Raw genomic sequence first — 25,998 nt, forward strand, 5'->3', positions numbered from 1 at the left:
CAGACCCACGGCCCCCCATCTCCTGGAGGGCTGGCCAGCCCAGCGGCGGTGGGAGGGAGCAGGCAGCTGGACCTGGCCTCCTGTCTGTCATGCACTTGCCCTTGACGCTCCTGAGACTAAAGCAAACCTGCTTGCTGTTCCTGAGCCTCTTCTTAGAGCCTAAGCTCAGAGTGCTCTTGAAAAGTGGAGAAATGCTTTCCCCAAGCACAGGCTCCGGTTTGTGCCCCCTTCAGAGGGTCAGCATACGGGAAGTGAAACGGGTCTGCGAGTTTCTCTGTACGCCATCACTCTTACGATCGCACACAGGCGCACGTGTGTGTGGTTTAAAACACATCTTTGGCCATTGGGGCTCACATCAAAGAGTGTTTTGCTGCCGCCTTTTTGCGGGAGTCCCCACTCTGCTCCCAAAGTTGCAAAGAACAGGGAGGAGTGAGCTTTTGTGAGCCTGGCCTGAAGTCGGGGCGCGCCCACCCCTTTCGGCTGGCAGTGAGTCCGTTTTCCCCTCTGTCGCAGATCATCAATGGACTGGTGCAGACGACCGGCTGGCCCAGCGTCGTCACCTGCCTTGGCAACTGGTTTGGAAAAGGAAGGTGAGCAAAGGTGGCCCCACTTCCAGCAGCATTTATTTTTTTTGCGATTCTGATGAAAACCAGACCACCACCTTCTTATTAGTTAATTCTTTGGATTTACTGCAGAAAAAGCCACTTTTACGAGTCCACTGTATGAGGGAAGGTGATTGAAACCTCTGGGACTTGGGGTGCTGAAATTCAGGGGTCCTTCCTCCCGGGAGACGCCCCCCGCTCCCCGCACTGTGTCGTGGGCGGGGCGAGTCTGACCAGCAGCTGCTCACCTGCGAGCCTGGGAGAAACACGGAGCTTAGGGCCCTGCCCCAGGTCTTCCCAAGACTCGAAGGCACGTGGAAGTGTGGCCGGTCCTGAGTGGGTCACCCAGCGCCCAGCAGCAGAGCCGTGCTCAGCCTCTGGGGATGGGACCACAGTCCAGATCCCACTGTGATATCCAAGTGACACACAGCGTAGGAAGACGCACAGGGTAGGAAGAGCCCAAGGCCACGAAACGAGACAGGGAAGCCAGAACGAGAGCCCACTCGGCACGCCTGGTCTAGATCCTTCCACTTCGTTCATGTGGTGGGCTCCATGGACGGGGTATTTCCTCAATGACTGTAGTTAGATTATGGAGGCACGAATTTAAATCTGGGGCCTTCCAGGAAGGTCAGGGAGAGGCTTCTGTCCTCTCTCTAAGCACAGAGTCGCTGAGCTCTGAGCGAGGCGTGCACTTGCCCCACCTGAGGTAAAATAAGAACCCTGTTCCGTGCACGTCTCCGGCCCTCTACCTCCCGGGAGCGGCCTTCCCGCGGATCTCCGTGGCACCTCTCACACGGCCTGGGCACCATCTGTCCTGCACCTGCTGGCCCACGGAAGCTTCTCAACGCCATTTGCCGTCTTGTGTTCTGTTGTGTTGCAGGCGAGGTTTGATTATGGGGGTCTGGAACTCCCACACCTCTGTGGGCAACATTTTGGGCTCCTTGATTGCTGGCTACTGGGTGTCCACGTGCTGGGGCCTGTCCTTCGTCGTTCCTGGGGCCATCGTGGCAGCCATGGGGATAGTGTGCTTTCTCTTCCTCATCGAACGTAAGTACACATGGCCTTGGAGGTGACGCCCCGGAGGGCTTTGGGGGGCAAGTAGTTAAAAGAAAGGGCTGTGTTAGTGCACTGCGGGCCCTGGTTGCCCTGGCTCTCCCCGTGCCAGGTAGGCTTCCCTCTTCGGGTGTAGACTTCTCCTGTGAGCTGTTTCTCTCCCGCTCTTGCTGGATTTTCTGTTGTCTCCTGATTTCTGGAGTAGCTGATGTGGAAATTCCTCCCCCCACCCCCCGCAGCATCGGCGTGCGTGGTTCGCCTTGCGCTCGGCATATCCCTTCTGAGGCCTGCCACGTGGCTCACCCCCAGGGCTGCAGCGCCCAGACCGCACGGCTGCACCTGCCCGCCCCTCTGGCCGCCACAAACTGGTATCTCGCCAGCTTGTTTGCCTTCTGATAAGATAGATCTGGGACAGTATTTTGAAATCATTGCATGACTTAAGACCATATGTGCTAATGAGATGAAGAGTGTTCTTCCAGAAAATCAAATTTTTATTCCGTCTAGACTCAGTACCAAACTTCTGGATTAATTGGGTTTGAAATTAATTTTCAAAACGGAGATCTGATGGGACAAGGACTCCTCGAAGTTCCTCCAGCGCTATTTCAGCGGGTACGGGTCAGGCCGTTCTGACCCCCAGGCTAGTCTGAGGAGCTGTGTTGGGCCCTTGCTTCTTCGATTTGGCTTAAAGCAAAATACAATCATACGGTACAAGCCAGGTCCCTGTGGGTAGCTCCCAGGTGGGGACGCTCAGGAGCTCGGTGTCGCCATCCGTGCTGGGCATCGACTGTAGTTTCCGCTGTGCATTCGGAGCTGCCAGCTTCGCCCAGGACGTTCGGGCGTGGTTTACTCAGCTTCTCGCTGCTCCGTCTCTCATTGCTGAAGCTCACCTTTCCATTGTCAAGTAACTACTGTCAACCGCACAGATGTGAGGCTCCGGGCCAGCCCGTCAGTGAGAGCGGGGGCCATGGTCCGCCGAGGCCTCAGGTGCACCGCTGGTGCGAGCAGGAGGAGGGCCGCTGCTCTCCCCACTTCCACCCTGTCTGCCGGGGTGAGCGAGTAACTGTGAGACAGATGCGGGTATTTGAGCCCACTTACCAATGTCACCAACCTGTGCCATTTAACTGGACCTTGAGTGTCAGAGTCCCGGGAAAGGTCCCCTGTGTCGCCTGTTGTCCAGGCGGGCTCCCTAGCACGCGGAGCTCGGTCTTGGGCGCTCCAGCCTGTTCTTTACACATGAGTCACCCGGAGAACAATGTGAGTCCTCTTGGCTCCTGCGCAGGGGCCCCTGGGTGTGTCCTGCCCAAGGTCTAGAGTCCACGGTCCCTTTTCTTCTCTTCCTCAACCGATGAAGGGTTGGTTCTGGGGGAAAGAGGAAATGCGATGAGGAATGGGGTGTGTGGCAGGAGACGGGAGTGTGTTTGCTGGGTCCGGATCTTAGCACCTGTACCCGTTCAGCCCGGTTCTGCCGGGCGGGGCCTCGTCCTCCGCTCAGGGCAGGGTTCCCAAGAACAAGGAAGCTGTGGTTTGTCTTTTGTAATAAAATGAGAGCCTCCTTCCCCCCAGCCACCCCTCCTGTGGCTTCCGGCGGGGGGGGGGGGGCGGGACAAGGCGGAGAGGGTCCACACAGGGCTCTCCTGGAGCCACCTTCCCCCCACTTCTTGTTGGGACCTCCTGTTCTGTCCAGGGATTGACCTGTGGCCCCCATCCTGTTCCTGCAGTGACCCTGGAATGCTGCTTCTCTCCACCCTGGCCTGCTCTGGGACAGAAGTGCAAGCCCTCAGCTTCCCCAGGCCCACCTAGCCTGTGAGGCTGTCCCGGGAGGCTCGCTGTTACTGGCCCAGAGTGGGGTGGGGGACAGGTGCACACACACCTTCACACCTGTGCTTGCCTCCAGCTCCTCGGGTTCTCCTTGACTTGCTGGGGAAGGCGGCATGCTGACCCTGGTAGGAGACCGGGGGCGCCACGGGCAGGGCAGGTATTCTGGGACCGAGGCCTGGACTCAGAGCTCGTCCCCGCCCCCGCCCCCCCCTTGCCCCCTCGTTGTTGGGGGTGGACTCGTGGCGGGAGTCTCTACTCTACTGTCAGCCATTAGTCCTGCATACACTGCAGGTGACGTGAGATCCTCAGTTTAGCTCCTGTCACGTCACCTCCAGTGTCTCCTCCCTCCTTCCCAGCATCTGCACACCTGACCTCCTCCTCTCCTGCTTTTCATGGTCCAGGACGGGTTTCTCACAGCACTGGGTTTCCCCAGAGCCTGGGGTCACCTGATTTATCTCAGTCACCTGGTCCCTGCTCTCACCCAGCATCACCCGGCACTGCCTCGGACGGCGCCTCTCCTGGGATTGGCCGTCCCTGTCCCACCACCCATGGCTACCCGCTCTCCTCCCCTGGCTTCTGCTGGTGCTGCTCCCCAGTGCTTGGCTCCCGTGGCTCGTGGACACCTGATCCTGGCATTTCTCTGCCCTCCCACAGCTGTCTGTCTTCTGAGCCCCATCTTCACTGTGTGCTCCCACCGGGTGCTGGCATTTCCCCTCGTGTAGTAAAATCTGAGGTTTACTTGGTTACTTGCACTGGAGTTCAGACAGCTTTCAGACTCTCCTGGTAATCAGTGAGCACGTGCCCCGTGGCCCTTCTTCTGCGTCATCATGAGGACGCTCTCGGGGGCGAGGCGGCTACCACGTAGCAGGTGCTTTCGGGTCCCAGGCACGGTGCCAGGCTCAGTGCGGACATGATTCCGTGGATTTCCAGGGAAAAGTCTTGAGGTTCAGGGCTGTAGGTGACCTGCCCAAGGTCACACAGTAAGTGCTGAAGTTGGGGTGTAAGTAACCAGGTGCCTGCTCACCCATTCACACTTTCTCACACTCTGGCCATGGACCCCTGGGTCGTTGGGATGTGTTCTTATGGATTCAATTAAAATTTTTTTTTCATTTAGATGATAATTTTAAAAAACCCAACTTCATGTATTATAAATGCTGCCCTTTCTCATAGAGACAACACGCATTTGAAAGACATCTTCTTGCAATGGGGAGTGTAGGTTCTGAAGTCTGTTTCTCCAACCTGGGTTCCCTAGAACCCAGGGAGCTGAACATTATTCTCTGGGACCGTGGGAACTCTTTTCTTAAAAAGCATCTGAGAAATACCACACATGCATGTCTTTGCCGTCACCATCATTCCACCGTGTAACCTGTCCCTGCCGATTAAACGGACGACTGGCCGTGGCTCGTGGGACGTGCGTTGGCCCAAACCGCAGCCCCTCTTCGCTCCTTCCCTCGCTGTGCCTGTGCCCCGCCGCTCCTTCTCGCCTTCCCCTGCCCTGCTTTCCCTGCAGGCGCGGCATCTGTGGGAGAGGAGGTGGATGCACCCGCGGTGTTCCAGGCCCTTCTCTTTCCTACCTGGGACCTCGGAGCCCCTGATGAGGGCCCCCAGCAGGAGCCATGAGGTCGGCAGGGCTCGCGGCCCCCATCACTCTGGTGCGCAGACCGTTCCTCTCAGCAGGGGGTCCTCATCGCCACAGCAGACCCCCAAGCAGTCCTCTCTGCTCCGTTGTGGCACTGTCTGGGGACGTGCCCTTCCCCCACCATGCACCGCCATCCCCTTCTCTGCACGTGGTTTTGATGGGCGCCCCCCTGGGCTCCCCAGTGACTTTCCTCTGGATGCAGCGCCACCAGCTGGCCTCGTGATAGGAGGCATTTCTGTAGCCTTCTGACTTCCCCGCATGCTGGGACCCCAGGCACCCACACATGAGTGTCTGTGAGCAGAGAGAACCCAGTTCACAGGCTCAGGACGTCCTGGCTCCACCTTCTCGCTCGGGCTCCAGCCAGGCTCAGGTGCACAAGGCCTGTCTTCATGGTCAAAATGTCCCCTGTCAGCCTGAGTCCACTGTGGACACAGAGCGTGTCGATCTAAACGGGGCTACTTGCTGTCCTCTGTAGCAGAACGACATCAGGGCCATCAGACCCTTTCTGCCAAGGGAATGGGCACCACGTTTTGTCCCCTGGTGACTGGGAGGCCCCGTGGGTCCAGTGACGATGGCCAGCTGTAAATCACGCCGAGCGGACGCTAAGAGCAGAGCCCTGCAGACAGGAGGGGCCAATCCACGAGCGCCTTGCTGGTTTCTTTCTGCTCCCTCCTTGCCCTTCTTGTGACCGGGCTCTGTCCTGGTCCTTGCTCCTGCAGGGCTGGGCCTCCATCCTCGGGCCCCTCTGGGTCTGCCTGTGAAGCCACTCTCTGGCTTGTCCCATCCAAGAGTCGTGGGTGCTAATGTCCTGTGCAGTGAAAGCCACATTGTGGGGCCTGGCTCTTGGGGACTTCACCGGGGCCTCCCTGGGGAGCTCCTCCACGCCACTGACATCACCATATGCAGTGCCGGCACATCTCAGATGTGCCCCCGGGACCACCAGTGCCGATGGGCCTCACGCGGTGGGTGTGGAGGAGCCTCTGGTCCAGCAGAGCGTGTGGTCGGCCCGGCGGGGCCTCTCGACGGCTGTCACCCCTGTGTCACCAGAGGGAACTCAGCGGTGGGAAGTTGAGAGCCTTACAGCTGTTGGTGTTCAGTGAGGCTGTTTTACTGAAGGTTACAAAAGACCCGGATTCTGGGTGGGGGCGGGTCAGAGCTGTTTGAGCCCGCCGCCTGGATCTGGAGAAGGGGGTCTGCTTCCCCTGGTGACTTCTCAGTGTGCCTCCTTCTTTGTGTTTAGATAAAAGGCATCTTGTTCCACATCAAGATAGACGTGTCGTCTGCACTAATTCTTATTTGTAATTAATTTCATAATGTGCAACAGCCCATCACAAATGTTGCAGGTCACCCAGGACTCAGTCTTCACGGTCCTCCTGGCCCTTGCCCTTCGGTGTCTTTTCCACGGCCTGGCACGGTCGTATGCATGTGCTCTGCTGCTTCTTACTTATCCCGTGTGAAACCTTCCCCGTAGTACGAGGCAGTTCTCACACGCGTGGCAGTTAGCCTTTGCCGGGCTCCCTCTGCCCCCCTGCATGTGTCGCGGGGACTGAAGGACGGGGTGTGGGGCGTGCGTGGCGGGGTGCTGCCGCGGGCTTTGTCTTTTTCTTCAACTGTTGCTCATGTGGTCAGGTATCAGGTGGAGTCTTGTTCTGGTGTAATTTCTTGGGTGGTGGAAACGCCCAGCCCTGGGTTCACCGCTGTTCCCGTTTGGTGTTTCAGATCCAAAGGACATCGCCTGCTCCTCGTCCCCGGCGGCGGTAAGCACCCCCTCCACTCCTTGTGTCTTCCAGGACGGTGTGCCGTTGGCCGGTGTCTGATGGCTGTCACCAGCCTGGTCCAGTCTGTGCAGTGTCAGTGGGTAGCAAGTGTGGCCATGGGTCCTGCCCTCAAAACAGTGGCAGTGCTCGAGAAGGGCCAGTCTCACCACAGCGGTGGAAACCCAGACAAGGGGCGCGGTGCTTCCTGGACGGGGTCGTCCCCGCAGAGGCCAATGAGGGGCCCGGTCAGGCCGAGGCTCACGAGGAGCCCAGCCCTGCCCTGCCCTGTCATGGCTGAGAGGATCTTGTTCCTCCTGTCCTCCCACTCCTGCGCGTCCGTTCTCCCTCTTCCCTGTGCCGCTCCCCCAGCTGGTGCCCCTACCTTGGACGAAGTCTCTGTGGCCCCTTCCCCGCTTCCCTTAGAGCAGACCCCAGACTCACCCCCTCCCTCACTTCACTAGCACGGCTCCTCTCCTTCTGGCAGGCCCGCACCGTCCCGTTGAAACAGCCCGCCACCGTTCCAGCAGCAGCGTCTGGCCACCGGTGGTCGGCCTCTGGCTTCCCCACCTGGCCTGCTGCTGGTGTTGGATACGCTTTTCCCTCCCCGGTGCAGCGCTGTTTCTTGGGCTTCAGATGCCATGCTGTCCCGGTTGTCACGTAACCCCAGCTGTGCCCACACAGCATGTTTGCTGGCCCCAAGCCTCTGCCAGACCCCCAGATGCGCAAGCAGCTGTCCGAGCCCTCCCCGCCGGGGATCCGCCCAGGCCCTGGTGGTCGGCACCTCCCTGTGCCCCAGTGTTGCGTCCTGGCAGGGCCTCCCCCTGAGAGCCACACCCCTGCCCCCCTGCCATCCTCGCAGGGGCCTTTGGGGGGCTCAGATATGCCACAGCTAGAGTCATCTCTCCACTCCACCCCACAAACTTGCTGGGCCCCAGCATTCCCTGTCTTAGTCAGGGAACCCCTGTCCTCGCCGTGGGCAGGCCACATCCACATCCCCCTAGACACGCGGGATGTCACCTGCGCCACTGGCCCGTGGCACCGGCATCTCTCCTCTGAGGCTCCTAAAACAATTGTCCTCTGCTCCTCCAAACCCGTGCTTCACACGCCCCCTGGGAAGACCTTCCTGGAGCAGGAGTCCAAGCGGGTCCCTGACTTGACCGACAGCCTCCCGCGGCTCCCCGTTTTCCTTGACGTAAATCCACTTAGCCCTCACTACCAGTCACTTAGGTGGCAGCCCCAGGGCAGGGTCTCCTCTTGCTCTCCGCTGGGGCCGCTGTGTGCGAGGGCAGGCGGGCCAGAGAGCACTGCTCTCGTCCTTTTGTCAGTCCGTGGAGCTCTTCAGCACAATTAATTTGAAAGGAAAGGTTCTGGTACCTTCTTAAGCAAAAATAAAAACTCAATTTTGAAAATCGCTGCTTTCAGGAAGGTTAAAGGCCGTGTTAAAAAACTAGAGTTGATATTTTATAACATTTTAAAAGCCATTTTCCTGCCATGAGCATGGATTTCAGTTTCAGAGTTTACAGGGATCCGTGTTTAGTTGTGCAGTGAATTAACCCTTACAGCTAGCCCCGCAGCTCCACTCCAAGCTGTCCAGCCGAGGAGGGGACACACGTGTCCCCTACACGCACACACCCTGCCTTCTGAATCCTCTGCTGACCTAGGAGGGGCTTGGTTCCTCCCTTGTCAGCAAACAATATTGCCCAATATTGTTTCTACAGGCTTTTCCTTTCAAGGTCGTTTAAAAACGTCAAAGCCACGAAGGAAAGTGAAGTTGCCACAACGAGCAACTTGACACGTCCTCATACCTCGGTCTTGGATCATTCTTCCCGAAAGGATCATCTTCTCACCTTCTTTATCTGAGGGTCTAGAGCCCCCATTTAGCCCTTTGTTTTATTTTATTTGAGAGAGAGAGAGCAGGAGCACGGGGACAGAGGGAGAGGGAGAGACTCTCCAGCAGACTTCCCAGCGCAGAGCCCCACACAGGACTCAATCCCACGACCCCAGGTCATGACCTGAGCCAAAATCAAGAGTTGGTCGCTCAACCGACTGAGCCACCCAGGTCCGGCAGCCGTTTGTTGTATTTTAACCACGGATCTTCCTGGCCCTGGGCAGCTGTTTTGTGAGGCCAGTGCAAGCGCCCTTGCTGCCCTGCAGTTAGACGTGGAGGCTGGCTGGCTGTTCAGTACTTGCTAATCGTGCTTTCCTCTCCCCGTAGCCGAAAGGCTGTGAGAACGGCACACACAGATTCCGACTGCAGAAACAGGTCTTCACGGACGACAAGAGCAAGCCTCTGGTGAGTTGAACCAGCCTCTGCTGCTTTGCAGGAATCAGAGCCCAGCCTGGTGACAAACGTGGGTCTCGTATTTCTTCCAGGAGACCCGCGTTTGCCTTGTGCGATTTCTTTGGGTGGCGGGCTAGACTTTAAGTTTGCAATCAACCTGAAAGCGATGGACTCACTCCACGACTGTTGGCAGCGTTCAATGTCCCGGGCTGTAGGTCAGACCATGCCCGGAGCGTCAGCCACAGTGTCCCCCCTGCTCCTGTGGACTCCCATTCTGGGGTGGGGGAGACAGGGGTGGAGTACAGACGGGAAACCAGCAGTTTCCCGCAGCAGTTAAATACCAGGCGCGGGGCCCGGCAAGAGGGGGTGAGCAGGCACGGGTTCAGGCTGGGTCTCAGGAGCCATCCCTAAGCAGGGGGCGTGGATAGAGCAGTGAAGGAGGAGGGGCGGGTCTGCACGGACCTGGGCTAGGAGGTTCAGGGGATGCACAGGGAGGGCTGGGAACGGAAGGTGGGCCCAAGAGGTAACAGAGAGAGTCATCTCCCAGGCTTCCACCGTGCCACTCCCATGTTCCAGACGAGGAAACTGAGGCTGAGTGCTCAGGGACCTGCCCGGTCCTCCTCAGAAGGGAGGCCTGGAGGCAGCCAGCGGGCCCCTTCCCTTTCAGGGCACTTCTGACCAGTCCTTCATGTGGCTCTGCTTCGCAGCACTGACCCACGAGGGCATCTCAGACTCGGTTTTACTCACTGAAGTTATAAGCTCTTTTCTTTTTAAATCAAGTAGCTTAAAAGATAAACGTGCCGCTTTTTTTCTTTACTGCCTAAGGAAACTTATTTGTGGTGGTCGAAATAATGGGAAAGGCAAAAATGATGTGTCAGTTATCTTGGTTCTTGGAATTTAGGGAAATTCAACTGGAATGCTCTAACCTCTCTACTCACTGCTGAGTGTGCATTTAAAAAATTGGGTGTCTTAGTTTGGGCTTCTCTAACAAAAAAAGCACAGACTGGGTGGCTTAAACAACGCACGTTTCTTTCTGGAGGCGGGAAGTCCCAGATCAAGGCACAGGCGGGTCTGGGGTCTGGGGAGGCCCACCTCCAGGCTTGCGGCCAGGCACCTTCTCCTGGGACCCCCGACAGAGCGCAGGGAGGGACACAAACTCTTGGGGCCTCTTTTTACAAGGCACGGACCCCATCCTGAGGGCTTGGGGTTCCACTCGGAACTTCGGAGGAACCCAGATGCTGGGTCCACAGCATCAGGTGTTCATCGATGTCCAAATGGCTGTAAGTCCTGATTGTCACCGAAGACTTACCTCTTTCTCTGAGGCACGACCCCCAGCCCCGTGTTGCTCACAGTACTGACCGGTAAAGCTGGCCCGTCTTCTGCGTGTAACTTCCCTCTTCCCTTTCCTGCTCCTTCTGCAAAGTCTCTCGACTAACGTGTCACCAGAGAGGCCCTGGCAGGTCTTGTTTCTTCGGGCCTGGCCACACCACAGGCTGACTCTGATGTGCCCACGACCAGGCAGGTTTTGTTCCCTTGTGGCTTACGGCAGGAAGGGCTCAGGCACTGGAGGTGGCTCTCGGGTCACCGGGCAGGATGCCCCCAAGCTCGGCAGGACATTCTGGTGTGCCTTTTCCCAGAATGACCTGGCTCAGATCCACTGGGCTCAGAGTACAGCGTCAGCCAGCCCCCTCCTCCCCGACACTCCTGTGCCAGGCAGGACTCCGTGAACAACTTCGTGAGGAAGGGCGTGAGGAAGCAAGGACGAGCGAGGAGGAAGAGGCTCTGGCGTCACAGAACCAAGACGACCCTCTTCCATCCTTCAGGTCTTTATGATGATTGGCTCGTGGACAGTCGAAATTTGTCACCTTGTAGTCACGGGTCATTGTCCGTCCTCGGCTTTTCTCAGGAGCTTTCTGATTGGCTGTGGCTCAGCAAACACATCCTGAGCACCAAGTGGGTGTTCTAATGCTGAGGGTGACTCCACGTGGCACACCCGTGGGAATCCGCAGGTCTCTGGGGGTGGCCTTCCCGCACAGGGTAGCTGCAGGCGACATGGGGCGTGGCGTGGGCCCATCCCGTTTACGTGAGTGCATCACTACACGCTTCCCCTCCCCCCGCCGTGTGTGTGAGTGTGTGACTGTGTGAGCGCATGTGTCCTTGTGCTCTCAGACTGCTAGGCCTGGGAGTGGGGTTCCCTGGCTGAAGAACCCCCACCCCACCCCCCGCAGAGGGTTCCACAGGTGCCGTCAGACCCTGTAGGGCCCTTGGTGCACAGCTTCCCGTGTCCTGGTCATCCCAGCGGGTCTCTGGCCCTGTAAAGAGGCAGCTTTGCCCCCCTGGTTCATTTTGGAAAATCCACCATGACGTCCCACTGTCCCTTTGTATCCTCCAGATACTGCAAAGGACTAGAATTTGGTATCTGGGAGCCCCCGGGCTGTGCATAAAGATGAATGGCTGTGGGCGGGGGCCCCTTTCCAACAAAGACCAAGCTTGCTTAGATAAGGAGCAGAGGGGCTGGATCGGGGACTTTGCATTAGCCCAGCGGGTGGCCCAGAAGTGCTTTACCGAGCCGGCACGGGCCAGGCGGGTTTCCATGTGCAATTCCTGCCCCGGGCTCCGGGCGCTCTTCTCTTACCTGAGAGGACCTGTTGGCTCTGTTTTCTCTTATTCTGGCTGCATGCCATCCACTGGAGAGCCTGCTTAGTGTTTACAAACACCTGTCCTAGTCCTGAAACCATAGAAATCCCAGAAGAGAGCACAGGCAGTAATGTCTCCGACATCGGGTGTACCAGCATTTTCTACATCTGTCTCCTGAGGCAAGGAAAATAAAAACAAAAATTAACTATTAGGACTTCATCGAGATAAAAGCTTCTGCAGTCCTACGGCATGGGAGAAGATATTTGCAACTGACATAGCTGATAAAGGGTTAGTAACTCAACACCAAACACCAAACAATACAATTTAAAAATGGGCAGAAGACATGAATAGACATTTCTTCAAGATATCCAGAGGCCAACAGAGTGCTCAGCATCACTCATCATCAGGGAAATGCAAATCAAAACCACCATGAGATACCCCCTCACACCAGTCAGAATGGCTAAAATGAACAACACAGGAAACAATAGATGTTGGCGAGGATGCAGAGAAAGGGGAGCCCTTGTGCACTGTTGGTGGGAGTGCAAGCTGATGCAGCCACTCTGGAGAACAGTAGGGAGGGTCCTCAAAAAATTACAAATAGAGCTATCCTATGATCCAGCAGTTGCACTACTAGGCATTTACCCCAAAAAACCAAAAACACTAATTTGAAAAGATAAATGCATCCCAATGTTTATGATAGCAATGTTCACGGTAGCCAAGATATGGAAGCAGCCCAGGTGTGCACTGACAGGTGAATGGATAAAGGAGAGGTGAGGTGTGTGTGTATAGGAATATTATTCAGTTGTAAAAAAAAGAATGAAATGTTGCCCTTTGCAGTAGCATGGATGGAACTAGAGGGTATCATGCTAAGGGAAATAGAGATCTCACTCATGTGGAATTAAAGAAAACAAAAGAGCAAAGGGGAAAAAGAGAGAGACAAACCAAGAAACAGACTCTTTTTTTTTTTTTTAAGATTTTGTTTATTTGACAGAGACAGCCAGCGAGAGAGGGAGAACAAGCAGGGGGAGTGGGAGAGGAAGAAGCAGGCTCCCAACGGAGGAGCCTGATGTGGGGCTCGATCCCAGAACGCTGGGATCACACCCTGAGCCGAAGGCAGACGCTTAACGACTGCACCACCCAGGCACCCCAAGAAACAGACTCTTAACTCTTCCACCATGTTGTGGTTGGACATCAGCTTCTCGGTGATGGGGACTTTGGGTCACCCCAGAGGCGGGCTGCTGGAGCCTTCCTTCCAGTATGCCAATTTCTGTTCTTCCCTGGAAAAGAATTCTAAATATCGAAAGAAGAACATGGCAACGCCTAGTCAGTTTCTTTTTTCCTAATTTAGCTGCACTTTGAAACCTGCATAGGTTGTAGTGAGATAAATACAACAAAACTGTTCGACTTGGTGGAAAGTGTGAGATGCACAGAAACATTTCTTTGTAAGTCTTTGACCTTCGTGGTTCACTCGTGAAGAACATCTTTATTTTTTTTTAAAGATTTTATTTATTTATTTGAGAGAGAAAGACAGAGATAGTGACAGAGATGGCAAGAGAGAGCACGAGTGGGGAGGAGAGGGAGAAGCAGGCTCCCACTGAGCAGGGAGCCCAACATAGGACTCGGCCCCAGGACCCCAGGACATGACCCGAGCCGAAGGCGGACGCTTCACCGACTGACCCCTCAGGCGCCCCATGAAGAACATCTTTAGATCATCCTGGCTCTGACGTGGCCCCCACCCCTGAACTGGGGAGCACTGTTCTTTGCTTCAGTGAAGGCAAACTTTGTCCTTTAGGAAGGTCCAGAATTGGAATTTACAGAATATTGGAAGTGCTTTATGAATTTTAAAACAATGTTTTTTTCTGATAACGGGTGTCCCTTGTGAACTCCTTAGTAAATACAGGACCATGTAAAGAATTTATTGACCTTCCCCTAAAAATCATACGTATTCTATCACTCAGTGATAACCATTGTCAGTTTAGAATTTAGCTGCTTTTCTCCCCTATAATGAGATCCCTCTAGTTACCTAGATATGTACTGGGTACATACTAAATGTTTTTTTAAGATCATAATGAAAATGCAGTTTTGACTGTTTTATTATTTAATGGGACATAAGCATTAAAAGCTCACCAGTTTTTTTTTGTTTTTGTTTTTTTTGTTTTTACAACCACAACAAGATATGCCCTTTAAATGGATGTACTTGACCAATTCTCACTGGTGGTGCACGGTTCAGTTTATGGTATTTTTCCGCCTTTCAAATTATTTTTTACAAGTAGATCCCTAGAGTGCTGGGTCAAAGGATTTTGCATGTTTTTAGTTCGTATTTCCTAGAGACATGTGGGCGCTCAGGACTCAAAGGCAAAGACCCGGTGAGCAGCTTCCCCAGGACGACCCCAAGACCTAGCGGAGCGGCGTCCTGCTCGGGAGTTCTGGCCCCATTCAGCCCCCTGCACTCCCTGCTAACACCTGTTCTTCTCTCTTCCCTTCCCCATGGGATTCACCGCCAGGACCCCGAGATGCAGTGCTTGCTGCTGTCAGACGGAAAGCACCCCGTCCATCAGAACCACGTCTTGGTCCTCCCAGCCGACGGCGGGGGCAGCATGGCCGCCATCAGCTTCACCGGGGCCTTGAGAATCCCCGTGAGTACACACGCCTGGGAGGAGTTTCCGAAGGGGGCATTTGTGCCTATTGATGATGTTCTTTCTTAACAGAAGAAATCCGCGGTTATGTAATCCGTGGGTTAGAACCCTCCAGCATGAGCCAGAGGGTTTATGCCAACTCGGGGACTGAGTAAGGCTGCTGTGTTTGCCTCACGCTAAACTTTACATTTTTCAAAATTAGTTGCCTCCATGTAGGAGTTCACCCATTTCATAGACGAATAGGGGTTCCCACCTCCACTTGGGAAACCAGAAATGTGTGACCCCAGCAAGCCCCTGGCCCCGTGTCCCAGCCCCTCCCTGGCCCTTGAAGACCCTGAGTGTGAGCCCCTGGGGGGCCCTGTCCCCCAGTTCTGCTCTGTGGTGTGGGTGAGCCCGCTCCATTTTCTTTACCCTCTAACGTGCTTTCAGAGAACAAGGCTGGTGCGTTGGAGCTGCACGTGCTCGCGGAAGCGGGGGGTGTGCAGAGCCAAGGGAAAACGCAGAGGCCCCGGACGCACAACGCTGATGGTTCACAGACTCTGCTCTTGCTCGTTGTTTATTTTCTTGCTTTTGTATTTTTTAAGATTTTATTTATTTATTGTACAGAGAGAGAGAGCACAAGCAGGGGGAACAGCAGGCAGAGGCAGAGGGAGAAGCAGGGTCCCCACTGAGCAGGGAGTCCGACGTGAGGCTCACTCCCAGGACCCTGGGATCATGACCTGAGCCGAAGGCAGTCGCGTAATCAATGAGCCACCCCGGCGCCCGCCCCTCTTGTCCGCTGTTTCAAGATCAGAGTGCTGGTCCGTGGGAGGCGGCGGGCCGTGGCTCCAGGCCGACAGGCACACAGAGCGCCTGCTGGTGGGCGCGTGGGTGTGTGGTCAGGGTGTGAAGGAGGTCCAGGGAGAGGTTTTCCGCACAGGGTGGGGGCTGTGCCGTGGTGAGATTTCTTACTGCTTTAGACTTGTCTCGTATGAAATTCCTGAGCTCCCTCAGCAGAGAATCTGGAGGGCTCACCAAGGACACGTGGAAAATGTGTTCTTCTGATGTGGCGAGCCGTGGCAGGCGATGAGCAGAGCCCAGGCCAGAAGCAGGTGGAGGGGGAGATCGCGAACACTGCCCACGTGGGGTAGGATGTCCGGGCCATGCTGCTGCCAGGCCCGAGGACCGCGCCTAGAGGCGTCTGGGCTCCTGCCCTGGGGTGTGATACGACAGGAGCTACTGCAGATCCCACCCGGGCCGGCACCACGTCACCAGCCCCCGGCCGGCCGCGGTGAGAGAGGCTGAGGGAGCACAGGCCCAGAGGCCGCTCAGCGACTGGGTGAGGCAGGAAACAGAAACAGTGCACCCGGGACCTGAGAATCACGTCACCAAAGTGAAAGAACTTCGGAGAACTTGTGCTTGAGAACGGAAAGTCCTGGCAGCACCCAGATGAAGCCGGGCGTCCCGCCAGCAGGGAGGGTGGAAAGCCAGGCCGGGGCACCCAGCGCCACTGAGAATGTGGGCTGGCTGCTTTTAAATAGAAAGTTACCTTTAAAATGTGGTTGTTAGTAACATGTAGTAACTTTCCCAGTGGTGCCTGTTGTGCGGCTGCTCGGCTGAGGGTAGGGGCGCCACGGTTACAGAGCGCAGGTGGCGCCATGGCCTGGCCCGGCCCTGCCACAGATGCGCTGGGTGTCCCAGGCATGTGTGTCAGCCACACTGAGCCTCCGTCCCTCGTCTGCAGTGGGCTCAGTGCCTGACGTGATCCTTCACGTTCCGAGGATGAAATGAGGTCGCTCAGGAGGACAGTGAGCGCCGCGCGGGCATGTGGTCCGCTCCCACTGGCCCTGCACGCATCCTCGGACCGGGCCAGCCACCGTGAGACACTAACTCGGGTAATTTCAGAATCACGTAAATTGAGATTTGTCTCTAGTTCGGGGGGTGTCCCTGTGTGCACACCGCGTGACACCTTAGTGTTACCTCGTGTCTCAGCCAGACCTCCCGAAGATGTCTGCAATGAGTGTCTCGTGATGCCACGTCTTTCTGAGGGTAGGACTCTCACAGTAGCCGTCAGACTGCAGGCCCCGTGTCCTCGTCAAGACCCACATTCCTCTTCGTGGTGTCTTCCCAGCGCCCCTGCTTTGTCAGGCACAGGCAGGATGTGGGTGCAGGTGCGGGCACGTGGGCGCACTGCGGCCCGTCGGAAGACCTGTCCCGTGTGTGTCGGCTGCTGCGTGGTTTGCGGTGGTTTCCGGCGAAAGAGAGGGAGCACCACGTGTGCAGTGACGACGTCCCCTCCAGCACGCTCTGAGAAATCCTTTACAGCTAAGTTTCCAGAGTGACGTGGCGTGGGAATCAAATCAGCGCGTACTTTTGTGGACTCTGCTCTCACGTCAAGACATTGGGTCTCAATCTGCAGAGAGAGGCGATGCTGCAAGAGTGGCTGTGGGCGCGTCCTCCGACCACCCCTGCCTCCCGGCGGCGCCCGGCCCCACAGATGCCACCTCCCCCTCCTGGCCGTGTCTGCAGGTGCCCCACCAGACACATGCGCCGGCTGTTTTGACGGGGATGAAGTAACTCATAATTGTGTCGCACGTTTTAGTAAACCTGCCGAGCACACGCCTGGGATAAAGACTGGCTCTCTTTTTCAGGGTGTGATCGAGTTCTCTCTGTGTTTGCTGTTTGCAAAGTTGGTCAGCTATACCTTCCTCTTCTGGCTTCCTCTGTACATCACGAATGTGGGTGAGTATCTGTTGCTGGAAACACCAGTGTCAGATTCCTGCAGTGCCTGTGATCTGGACTCCCTTTTGTGTGCTGATTTCTAGAGTCTCCTGATGCACGAGGAGTTGAGACGTACTTTTGCATCAAACAGTGTGGTTAGTAGAAAAGTGGAGGCAAAAGAGAATTCGGATATGGAAGTTGTATGGCCATAATAACCTTGACGGGGCTTAAGGGGCCCCGTGTTCCCCCCTCAACTGTGGCTGCCAGCTCCATGGGGCTCTTCCTATCTGGGGCAGCCTGCATTTTAATCTAGGCCCCATCGAACTTCAGGTCATACGGTCCGTGAGGAGTGGAGGCCCCGGGGATCTGAGATAATAAGTGCTGAGTCATCTGACCTGGAAATTGCTCCTTGGAGATGAGCTCTAGTTCTGGGGACAGCTGACAGCCTGTCCTACGTTCCTAAGTCCGGCCGTGGCTGAAGCTGTGGATAGGACAGAACACAGCAGCCTGCTGGCACCACGCCCCTGTGCTATGTGTGACCACAGAGGGAAGGTCAAGGAGGGCACCAGCCGTTCTTAAAAGATGCTTGAGTGCAGGGCCGCAACCACGGCTGAAGGGGGTGGGGGACAGGGAGGGCCCTGGAGCCTCCAGGCGCAGGAGCCAGGGATTGCAAGGAGAAAGGAGAGAAACTAGGGCCCCCGGAGATGGGGGCTCTGGGGAGTGTGATGACAAGGGGAGATTTGGAATGTGGGGTTCACAGAGCACAGACCACTGTCGGAGAGGAAGACCTTCCTCTGCCCTGTGGTCCTTCTAGTGGACTCAGAATCAAAATGCCATGCAACAGATGCCAGGAGAACATTGCAGTTAAAACGTGCGTACAAGAACCCACACAGACAGGGACGTTTCAGAGACAGTGAGGCAACATGAAGCTTATGTGAGCTGAGGAGAGGGGTTGGGTCTGGGGGTACAGGGGGCGAAAGTTCATGAGCAGGCAGGTGAGAGGAGGTGTTTGGAAAACACAAGTTTGCGCCCTTACGAGATCAGTTCCATGGGTAAAGGGAAGTCTGGTAATAGCTCCCTTCCTGGTTCAGGCTCTCCTTCCGTGTGAATCTAGGCGGGGGGGGGGGGGGGGGAGGCAGAGAGCTTTTCCTGAATCTGCTGGGTTTTAATTACTTTAACTCAAAATAATTTTTTTAGATGTTTGTTTGTTTATTTAGAGTGCATGAGCAGGGGGAGGGGGAGAGAGATTCTCAAGCCGACTCCACACTGAGCTCGGAGCCTGACTTGGGGCTCGATCTCACCACCTTGAGATCATGACGTGAGCCAAAATCAAGAGTCGGATGCTTAACCAACTAGGTCACCCAGGTGCCCCCTTAAGTCAAAATAATCTTTATGCCAAAGTGGCCTGTCTTGGGGCAGCCTGCCCTGGACCCCAACACCACATGTTCCCAATGGTCGTAACAACAAGCAGAGGTGGCCGTGAGCCCAAGGCAAGAGGGCTGAGTTTCACTGGGACAGCAGCTGAGGCAGCAAGAGGACCGTCCACATTAGAGGGGACAGAGTCTGTGCGGGGGAGGACCGTACGGAGCTGCTCCCTGTCCAGTGACTCCATTAGGGGAGGCAGGCCACAGGCAGTGTAGACCAGCGTCCTACCTTCTTTCTTCCTTTGTTCCCTGTGATTGCAGAAGGGGTGACATTTTCAGGACTCTAGTCATGAATTGCTGGCTTTTCCAGTCCTAGTGATTAAAAAATTTGGCACTGAGGACACCAGGAAAGGCTGGACTTGACCCATGGTCCCCAAATGCTTCCTCAGCCCGCTTCTCCTGCACAGGCCAACCCGAGTCCCCCGGAGAGCTCCACGTGGCTTCCTCCTGCTGTATGAGGAGCTCCAGTCTCTCCAGACCTACAGCCTCCGGGTCAGCCACCCAGTGTCGGCGGCACCCCCAGAGGGCCAGAGCCTCTTCGTGCCAGGCAGTTCTCCCGCCTTCTGTGCTATGCCCAACTTACGGCTACCCCTGGGGGACACTGAACCAGAGGGGATGGTAGTTAGGCTGAGCCGGGCAAGTCCTCATTTCTTGGTGAAGAGTGGCTGTCATCTTTGCTGCCGGTCTACCTGCACAGCAGGCTTCGGAATCCACTCCTAGCTGCTATCGGTGCGAGTCACCCTTAGGAAGCAGAAGAGTGCCACGCGTGGTCTTCCTTTGCTGTGACTTGCTCACAAGGACGCTTGTGGTTTTGTTAGATCACCTCGACGCCAGACAGGCCGGGGAGCTCTCCACCCTGTTTGATGTGGGCGGCATCTTCGGTGAGTCCCTCCCTCCCTGTTGTGCTTGGGCAGAAACTTAGCCTGTGGTAGCTGAACGCCTGGGCCTGTGTCCTCTCTGAGCTGAGTTTCTGCTGAGAGCCACACGTGTTCCCCAAATCGTTGCGTCACCCGGGTGCACGTATGGCCGTCCCTCTGGGGGACGCATCTTACTTGGAGCCCGAACAGACGCTCCCTTGGAAGCGGGGGCCCGCCTCACGGTAGTGAGTGCCCTGACAGTGAAGGGGCTTCGGGGCCAGCCTCAAACCAGACCCAAGACTTGCGCTCTGTCTCACGGGGAGGTGCCCCCGGGTCACCCACATCTGCCCACGAGGCCTGTTCACAGAGGCGGCTTCCCGCTAACAGTGAACGGGGACAGGGACGTGGAGAAGGAGATGATTCTCTTGTTTCTGCTGCCTTGTATCTCCGCTTTCTCTCGATGGGCTCTTGCCCTGGGGACCCAAGCACCCCGGGCCTTACCCCTCTGCATTGCAGGTGGGATCCTGGCAGGTGTGATCTCAGACCGACTGGAGAAGAGGGCCTCCACCTGTGGCCTGATGCTGCTGCTGGCGGCCCCAACGGTGAGCCCGGCCCCTGCCACACCCCTGCCCTGTCCGGGTCCCGAGCCTCCGGAAGTAGCCACCCTCCCCGCCAGCAAACACTGTCACATCCCGCCCGGACTCAGCCCCATTCATAGCTCGTGGTTTCTGGATACTGGCTATGGCCTCCGAACCCCTCAGCGTGCCCCATGGGCCTGCCGAGCCCACTCCCCCAGATGCCTGCCATGCCCCCTGCACGTTGCTGGGCCACCTCTTCCTTCATCCCTGGCTCCCTGTGGGGGGCTCCCTCCCTGCCCCCTCCCGTCCCCCACGGGCTCCTGCTCGGCCTCTAGGATCCCCCACCTCCCCAGGCAGCGCTGACCCTGCCCAGCGTCCTGCTGGGTTCTGCTTTTCATGCATTTGGTGGCACATGACCTTGGACAGGTGGCCTTCTCTCTCTCGGCCTGTTTCCTCATCCGAAAAATGAGGGTGCCAGTAGCACCCCTCCCAGAGTGAATGTGAGGGTTTCTAAATCAGTACTGTTTTACAGTCATGGAAATTTCAGGAATAATGCTATTACCAGCTTGCATTGTAAGTGCCCGTCGGCCACTCCGCTGGGCCGTGTCCCCAGAACAAGGCCTAGCTGCCAGTCACCTGGGGCCTGGGACACTGGCCAACACAGACCCTCCAAGAACCCTCACGGAGGAAGTGTGTGTGGGCCCTGCCGCAGGACCCCCATCAGCCCCTGCAGCTGTTCGGGGGGACAGCCCGAGGAGGAGACGGTCGCACTGAGCACGGAGCCCAGGGAGAGCTGCCCCGTCCATCAGCCCTGGGAGCTCAGAGCGGGAGGTGCCGTCAGAACCCGCACGGGGGCCAAGGCTGGGGACTCCCGGGCGCCTGTCTCCACTCTCCCGAATCCCCTGCCTGGCTTTCCGAAAGACAGGCTCCTGGGCGGTGTCCGCCGCCTGTAGTAAGCCACCGTCCCCTGTGTTTGCACCCTTCACAGCTCTATGTATTCTCCACCATCAGCAAAATGGGCCTCGAAGCCACTGTCGGTGAGTCCGTGAGGCTTTTCTTCGTGCACACATGCGTCCTGTCCACACAGCCTGATGAAACACGGTAGAAAATCAGCACAGAGGCGTTTGGCTGGTGTCGCCGGAGCCTTGGTGTGGCTACAGTAGTTGCTCACCGCCTGGGGCTGGTGGCCACGCACCCCAGAGCCCAGCCTTGGGGCCAGATCTGAGACACGGTGGGGTCGGCTTCTCCTTCCATCCCTCTCCTTCTCTGGGCGGCACGCCTGCTCCCCGAGGGAGGCCTGTCCGTCCGCAGCTCTGAGCGCAGGTGTGGGAGAGCACAGGCCACCTGCTCTGGGGCCACGAGGAGGCCCCCAGAGAAGCCCCGAGCCCCCGGAAGGCGGCAGGCAGGGCCGCGGCAGCCCGAGGCCTGGTGGGCGAGAGCAGGCCGGAGCCAGGCAGGGCGCAGACTCCCAGCTGGCTCCTGTCTGCTGCCCCTGGAGAGCGCTTGCATGATACGGGGACTATTTTTAACTTCCTGCAGGCAACACTGTCTGATGATGGCTCTGACAGTTGGTAAATATTTTTTCTGTCATAACAAGCTGGCAGCGGGGGCTGGGAAGGAAGCAGGCTGTGTGTGAGCCCAGTAGAAGTTACCCAGAAGGCACGTTGCTGACGCGAGGGACCATGGGGTTTCCCGTGACCCGTTGGTCCAGAAGCTTCTGCACAGAGTGTGAACCAGAGGCTAGTGAAATGAGCCTAGAGGACACTGTAGAAAGTGTGTGTTCAGAAATAAGCGTGTTATCCTGCCCTCGGGAGCTCGTCTGCGCTGGGTCTCCGAGTTCCCCTCAGGGGCTGTCACCAGCAGCTGTGGGCACTCTCACACTTGGGACGCCAGGGTTCTTCTCACTCCCAGGGTGTCCACAGCTGTCCCCGTGGAGGGTCGAGGAAACGGGAGTACTGGGTCCTCCAGACACAGCCAGAGCCCTCCGGGGAGTGTGAGAGGACTTACCACCTGCCCACTGTGCTTGGACGAGTGGTCACGGCCCCCCAGACATGCGGGCCACCTTCCCAGCACCCCTGCGTTCGCTCAGGCCGGCCCATGCCTGACACCAGGCTGCCCACAGGGTGGCTGAGGCCGTGGAGGCCCTCCCAGAGGGCACTGTTTTGCCCCTAAATCCCTCCTTCTGGTTTTGGTTCCCACAGCCATGCTGCTTCTCAGCGGGGCCCTGGTCAGCGGGCCGTACGCTCTGATCACCACCGCTGTCTCCGCCGACCTGGTGAGTGGTAACGCGCGTGCGCACAGAGCAGAGGCAGGTGCCGGTCCTCTCTGCCGTTCTTGACAGAGATGGTTGCCGTAGGTAAAACCAGGTCTTTACAGAAGCAGCTTTTTCCCTGTGCCTCATAGCTATGCTTGTAAGAGCCTTCTGAAGCCGGCGTGTGGAGACGCCGTCCCCGTTCCATGCGTGAGGGTGCCGAGCCGAGGCGAAGGGGCTCGTGAGGCCCCAGGTCAGAATCCAGCTCGCTGGCTTACTCCTGTGTGCTGCCCTTGCTTCACCCCGGGGCTGGTGGCTGTGCCCCCCGGAGCCCGGCATGGGGGCCCAGATCTGAGACCCGGTGGGGCCTCCCTCTCCCTATCTGGCCCCTCTGTGCCTGGCCCTCTGCTGGTCTCCCTTGGGATCCAGAGGGACAACCGCCCCACTCTTCCCCGAAGAAGAGAGTGCTGACAAGGTGACCTCGGACTCCTGGGCAGGAGAGCCCGACCTCCGTGCTCCTAGGACCCAGTGGAGGCAGGGCCACCCTCATGCGCCTGACATGGGAGACTTTTCACAGCCACCGGATGCCAGCGCCTGTAGGGAGCAGGGCAGCAAGATACAAACCCTCTTCAAAAAGTCGTTTTCCTAAATAAACGGGAGGAAAGAGACAAATGCCCCGTCCAGAGGACTTTCCGTGGACGCTGTGTCCTCAGAGAGGGGGGCACGCCTCACTCTCCTTAGGTGTGGGCAGTGCACAGCGACTTCCTCCCAAGGGGGGGAACGGGGTAGCCACGGGGAGACCTGACACCCCCTCCAGGGGACAAGGTCAGCGCCAACAGTGACAGGGCGTGTGACAGCGTGCACCCTGGGCACGCACCGTGACGATGGCTCTTCCCCCTGTGGCCTCCCTCCCCACACCCGCCGCCCGGTGTCCTCAGGAAAGCATCCTGCCAGCACAGCAGGGGGCACTCCGCTCCAGGCGGAGCCCAAAGAGGGAGGCGAGAGCCACTGTCGGGGCGCGATGGCTGGACGTCACGTGGTGTCCTGCACAGAAAGTGGTCAAAGTAGACAGTAGCTGAAGACCAGCGTGTTGGGTGATCCTGACGCATCCGTGTTGGGCCCTTCATGGTGGCGGATGTGACGCAGGGAAAGGGTGCAGGGCGCGCTGTCCTGTGTACGATCTGTGCAAAATTTCCGTGCACCTGAGTCTTATTTAAATTCATAAGCAGTTCCCCAGAGCTGTTGGTCGTCTTGCAGGCAGGGTGGCCGGCCTCCTCAGGCATCACCCGGCATCCCCTCCCCACGGGCTCCCGAGGCCTCTGGCACTCCGCTGCCCCTCCAGGGGCCCTGCTTCTCTTCTGCCCCTCTCTCAAGTCCGTCCAGAATCAGACCCCGAACCCACCAGCCACTCGCTCATTCTGCTTGGAAACCGTGGCAAGCCTATGCGGCTGCGGACCCTGCGCCACAGAGGACCCCGCGCCTGCCCCCGCCCCGTCCTCTCAGGGCCAGGCTCCGCGTGCTGTCCTCAGCACCTCAGCCCTTCCACGCCCGAGACAACCAGAGGCCCTGCCGTGACGGGTCAGCAGAAGCAGAGGGAGGGGCACTGGGGAGTCCAGCAACAGTCCCACCTTTGTGATGAGGGAGGACCCATGCTCCTGTCTGCACGGGGCACAGAAACTTCTGGAAGGGTCCACACCAGACGACTGCCATCTCCCCCATGGAATCAGAGGACAGAGAGGGAGCTCCTGACTCCAGAAAAGGTGGACCGTGGGTGGTTATTGCTTTGCGTGTGTAAGCTTTATTTTGTATGCTTACGTGGACACACACGCAAGCATCTGTTGTACCGTCGTGGGTTTATTTGTGTAGTTTTAGGCTTCTATTTCTCCCAATTAATTGTTTTCTTCTATTGTCCTTAGTTTGTGCTGCTTTCTCCCAACCTTCTGTGTCTTGCTTTCTGAAAACAGAGCCTCTGTGGGATTGTCATTTAGGACTTGGTGACCCCCACATTGGCTTCTGGGGTCCTGCCCCCTTCCTCATCCTCCCTGGCATCTGCTGAGGACCGGGTGGGTTTTTAGGTACTACAGAGCCGTCTGGCATGTGTCACAGAAAGCCCCTCGTGGGAACATGGAGGTGGGCGTTAATGCTGGCACAGCTCAGGGACAGGGACAAGTGTCGTCTATGTCTTTATCTTCCACGTTGGTTGCTGAGGTGTGCTGAGTAAATATTTGCTTAAGGAAAAATTCTGAGAGTTCTTGAAACCAGAATATGTTTGAACAGTTACTTCTGATGATTTCTTACTGTTGAAAACCCTTAAACTTTGTATATCTTTCCAGGATAAGTTTGGAATGGAGTAGAGTTCAGATTTCCTGATGGCAAACACCCCGTGTTTTGAATAGTTTGGCGAAGTTGTTGCGGCAAACTGCCGTCAGGCGGTGAGGTGTGCCTCACGTCTGCTGTTCCCTCTCTTCCAGGGCACGCACAAAAGTCTCAAGGGAAACTCCCACGCCCTCGCCACTGTGACCGCCATCATCGACGGGACTGGCTCTGTAGGTGCGTGGATATTTTTAGCTCTAAGAGGTTAATCGTGGTCGTAGGAGAAATCGGATCGTCACATCGTAATTAGCAATTGCCAAGGATTCCAGAGGCTTTGGTAATATTAGGATTGGCTGGCCTTTTTTTTTTTACTGCATGAAACACTCTTCACACTACTGTTATAATGCTTATTCTAAAAGAAAGATTATTACTGGGGCACCTGGATGGCTCCATCGGTAGGCCGCGCCACTCTTGATCTCAGGGATTGTGAGTTTAAGCCCCACGCTGGGCGTAAAGCGTACTTTAAAAATAAATAAATAAAAATAAATGAAAGTCAAAAAAAGAGAAAGATTATTTTTCAAGAATCAGAGATTATTTTTAGTAGATGGTATCATCATGCTAGTAAAAGTACCTTTTTTTGTCTATGAATGAGTGCAACACCGTAATTTAAAAACATAAAGGTCGATATGGGACTTGGGCATGAAAGTCTTAAAAACGGCCGCGTTCGGAAGGAGCAGCAGCGACACGACAGTTCCCTCCAGACACGGGCGGGAAAACACCCACAAGCACAGACGTAGAGAAACTCCCCTTTCTTAGTTAATTTTACAGAAGGAACTTAATTCCACATCTAATCCTAATGCATAACACATGTAAAGTCTAACTTGACAAAACGGAAAACCTCTCTCGTGTCATAAACACGGTGCTTACATGCTCTCAATGATTTATCAATAGTTTTTACTAACGGAAAAACACGGTATTCATAATCACTTAAAGTTCAGCTAGTATTTCAGCAGGGTTGCTAGTTTATGTCCATAATTTATTACAAGAACCAGCTAAGGGCAATTTGATCAGTGTGGCTGCCACGGAGTTCAGATCATTGTTATTGACAAGTTTGGATCATTTAATGAGAAAAGAAGCTCTAACTGTTGTTACTGTGAAAAACTGATCTTTCCTAGGACCGAACCATGGCACGCGTGCAGGCTGTAGGAGTGTGTGGCAAGGGGTGAGGGCCGTGGGTGGGAGGGTGAGGACAGGGTCCCCACATCCGGTCTAGGGGCAAGACCCTGCGTAGCTCACCCGAACGCAGCCATCTCATTTCCAGTACGTTACAGAATTTTCATCAACTGCGTTTGTTAAATTTCAAGTGGAGAAATGTTATTGCAAGATTGATTTCAGTAGTCAAGAGCTCAGTCCCCATTCAGAAACAGAGACGGTGTACTTACTAAAGGAGTT

At 56.3% G+C, this 25,998-nt stretch overlaps 1 protein-coding gene and 1 long non-coding RNA gene across 6 annotated transcripts in view; one reads left to right on the top strand and one right to left on the bottom strand.

Moving 5' to 3' along the window:
• The window catches only part of SLC37A1 (solute carrier family 37 member 1), a 60,191-nt gene that overhangs the window by 25,704 nt on the left and 8,489 nt on the right, over positions 1-25,998 (top strand). For all 4 annotated transcript variants that reach the window (XM_087861826.1, XM_045774168.2, XM_087861827.1 and 1 more), the window contains 11 exons: positions 514-590; positions 1,483-1,649; positions 6,832-6,869; positions 9,085-9,162; positions 14,292-14,423; positions 17,054-17,144; positions 19,366-19,428; positions 19,921-20,006; positions 20,971-21,019; positions 22,184-22,257; positions 24,705-24,783. In XM_087861826.1, coding sequence (XP_087717952.1) covers positions 514-590; positions 1,483-1,649; positions 6,832-6,869; positions 9,085-9,162; positions 14,292-14,423; positions 17,054-17,144; positions 19,366-19,428; positions 19,921-20,006; positions 20,971-21,019; positions 22,184-22,257; positions 24,705-24,783 — 934 coding nt within the window. The remainder of the gene's footprint in view (positions 1-513; positions 591-1,482; positions 1,650-6,831; positions 6,870-9,084; positions 9,163-14,291; positions 14,424-17,053; positions 17,145-19,365; positions 19,429-19,920; positions 20,007-20,970; positions 21,020-22,183; positions 22,258-24,704; positions 24,784-25,998) is intronic.
• Positions 2,008-20,976, bottom strand: LOC148110310 (uncharacterized). 2 transcript variants are annotated; one of them, XR_015724283.1, is made up of 3 exons: positions 20,545-20,976; positions 11,786-11,961; positions 2,008-3,014 (listed from the first exon to the last, which is right to left on the bottom strand). It is a non-coding gene; the product is annotated as an uncharacterized LOC148110310 (long non-coding RNA). The 2 variants fall into 2 exon arrangements; XR_015724284.1 differs by lacking the exon at positions 2,008-3,014 and adding an exon at positions 10,505-11,191.

The sequence above is a fragment of the Ursus americanus genome, chromosome 4 (genome assembly GCF_024610735.1).
Source record: "Ursus americanus isolate L20-20 chromosome 4, mUrsAme1.1.p, whole genome shotgun sequence".
Classification (NCBI taxonomy): Eukaryota; Metazoa; Chordata; class Mammalia; order Carnivora; family Ursidae; genus Ursus; species Ursus americanus.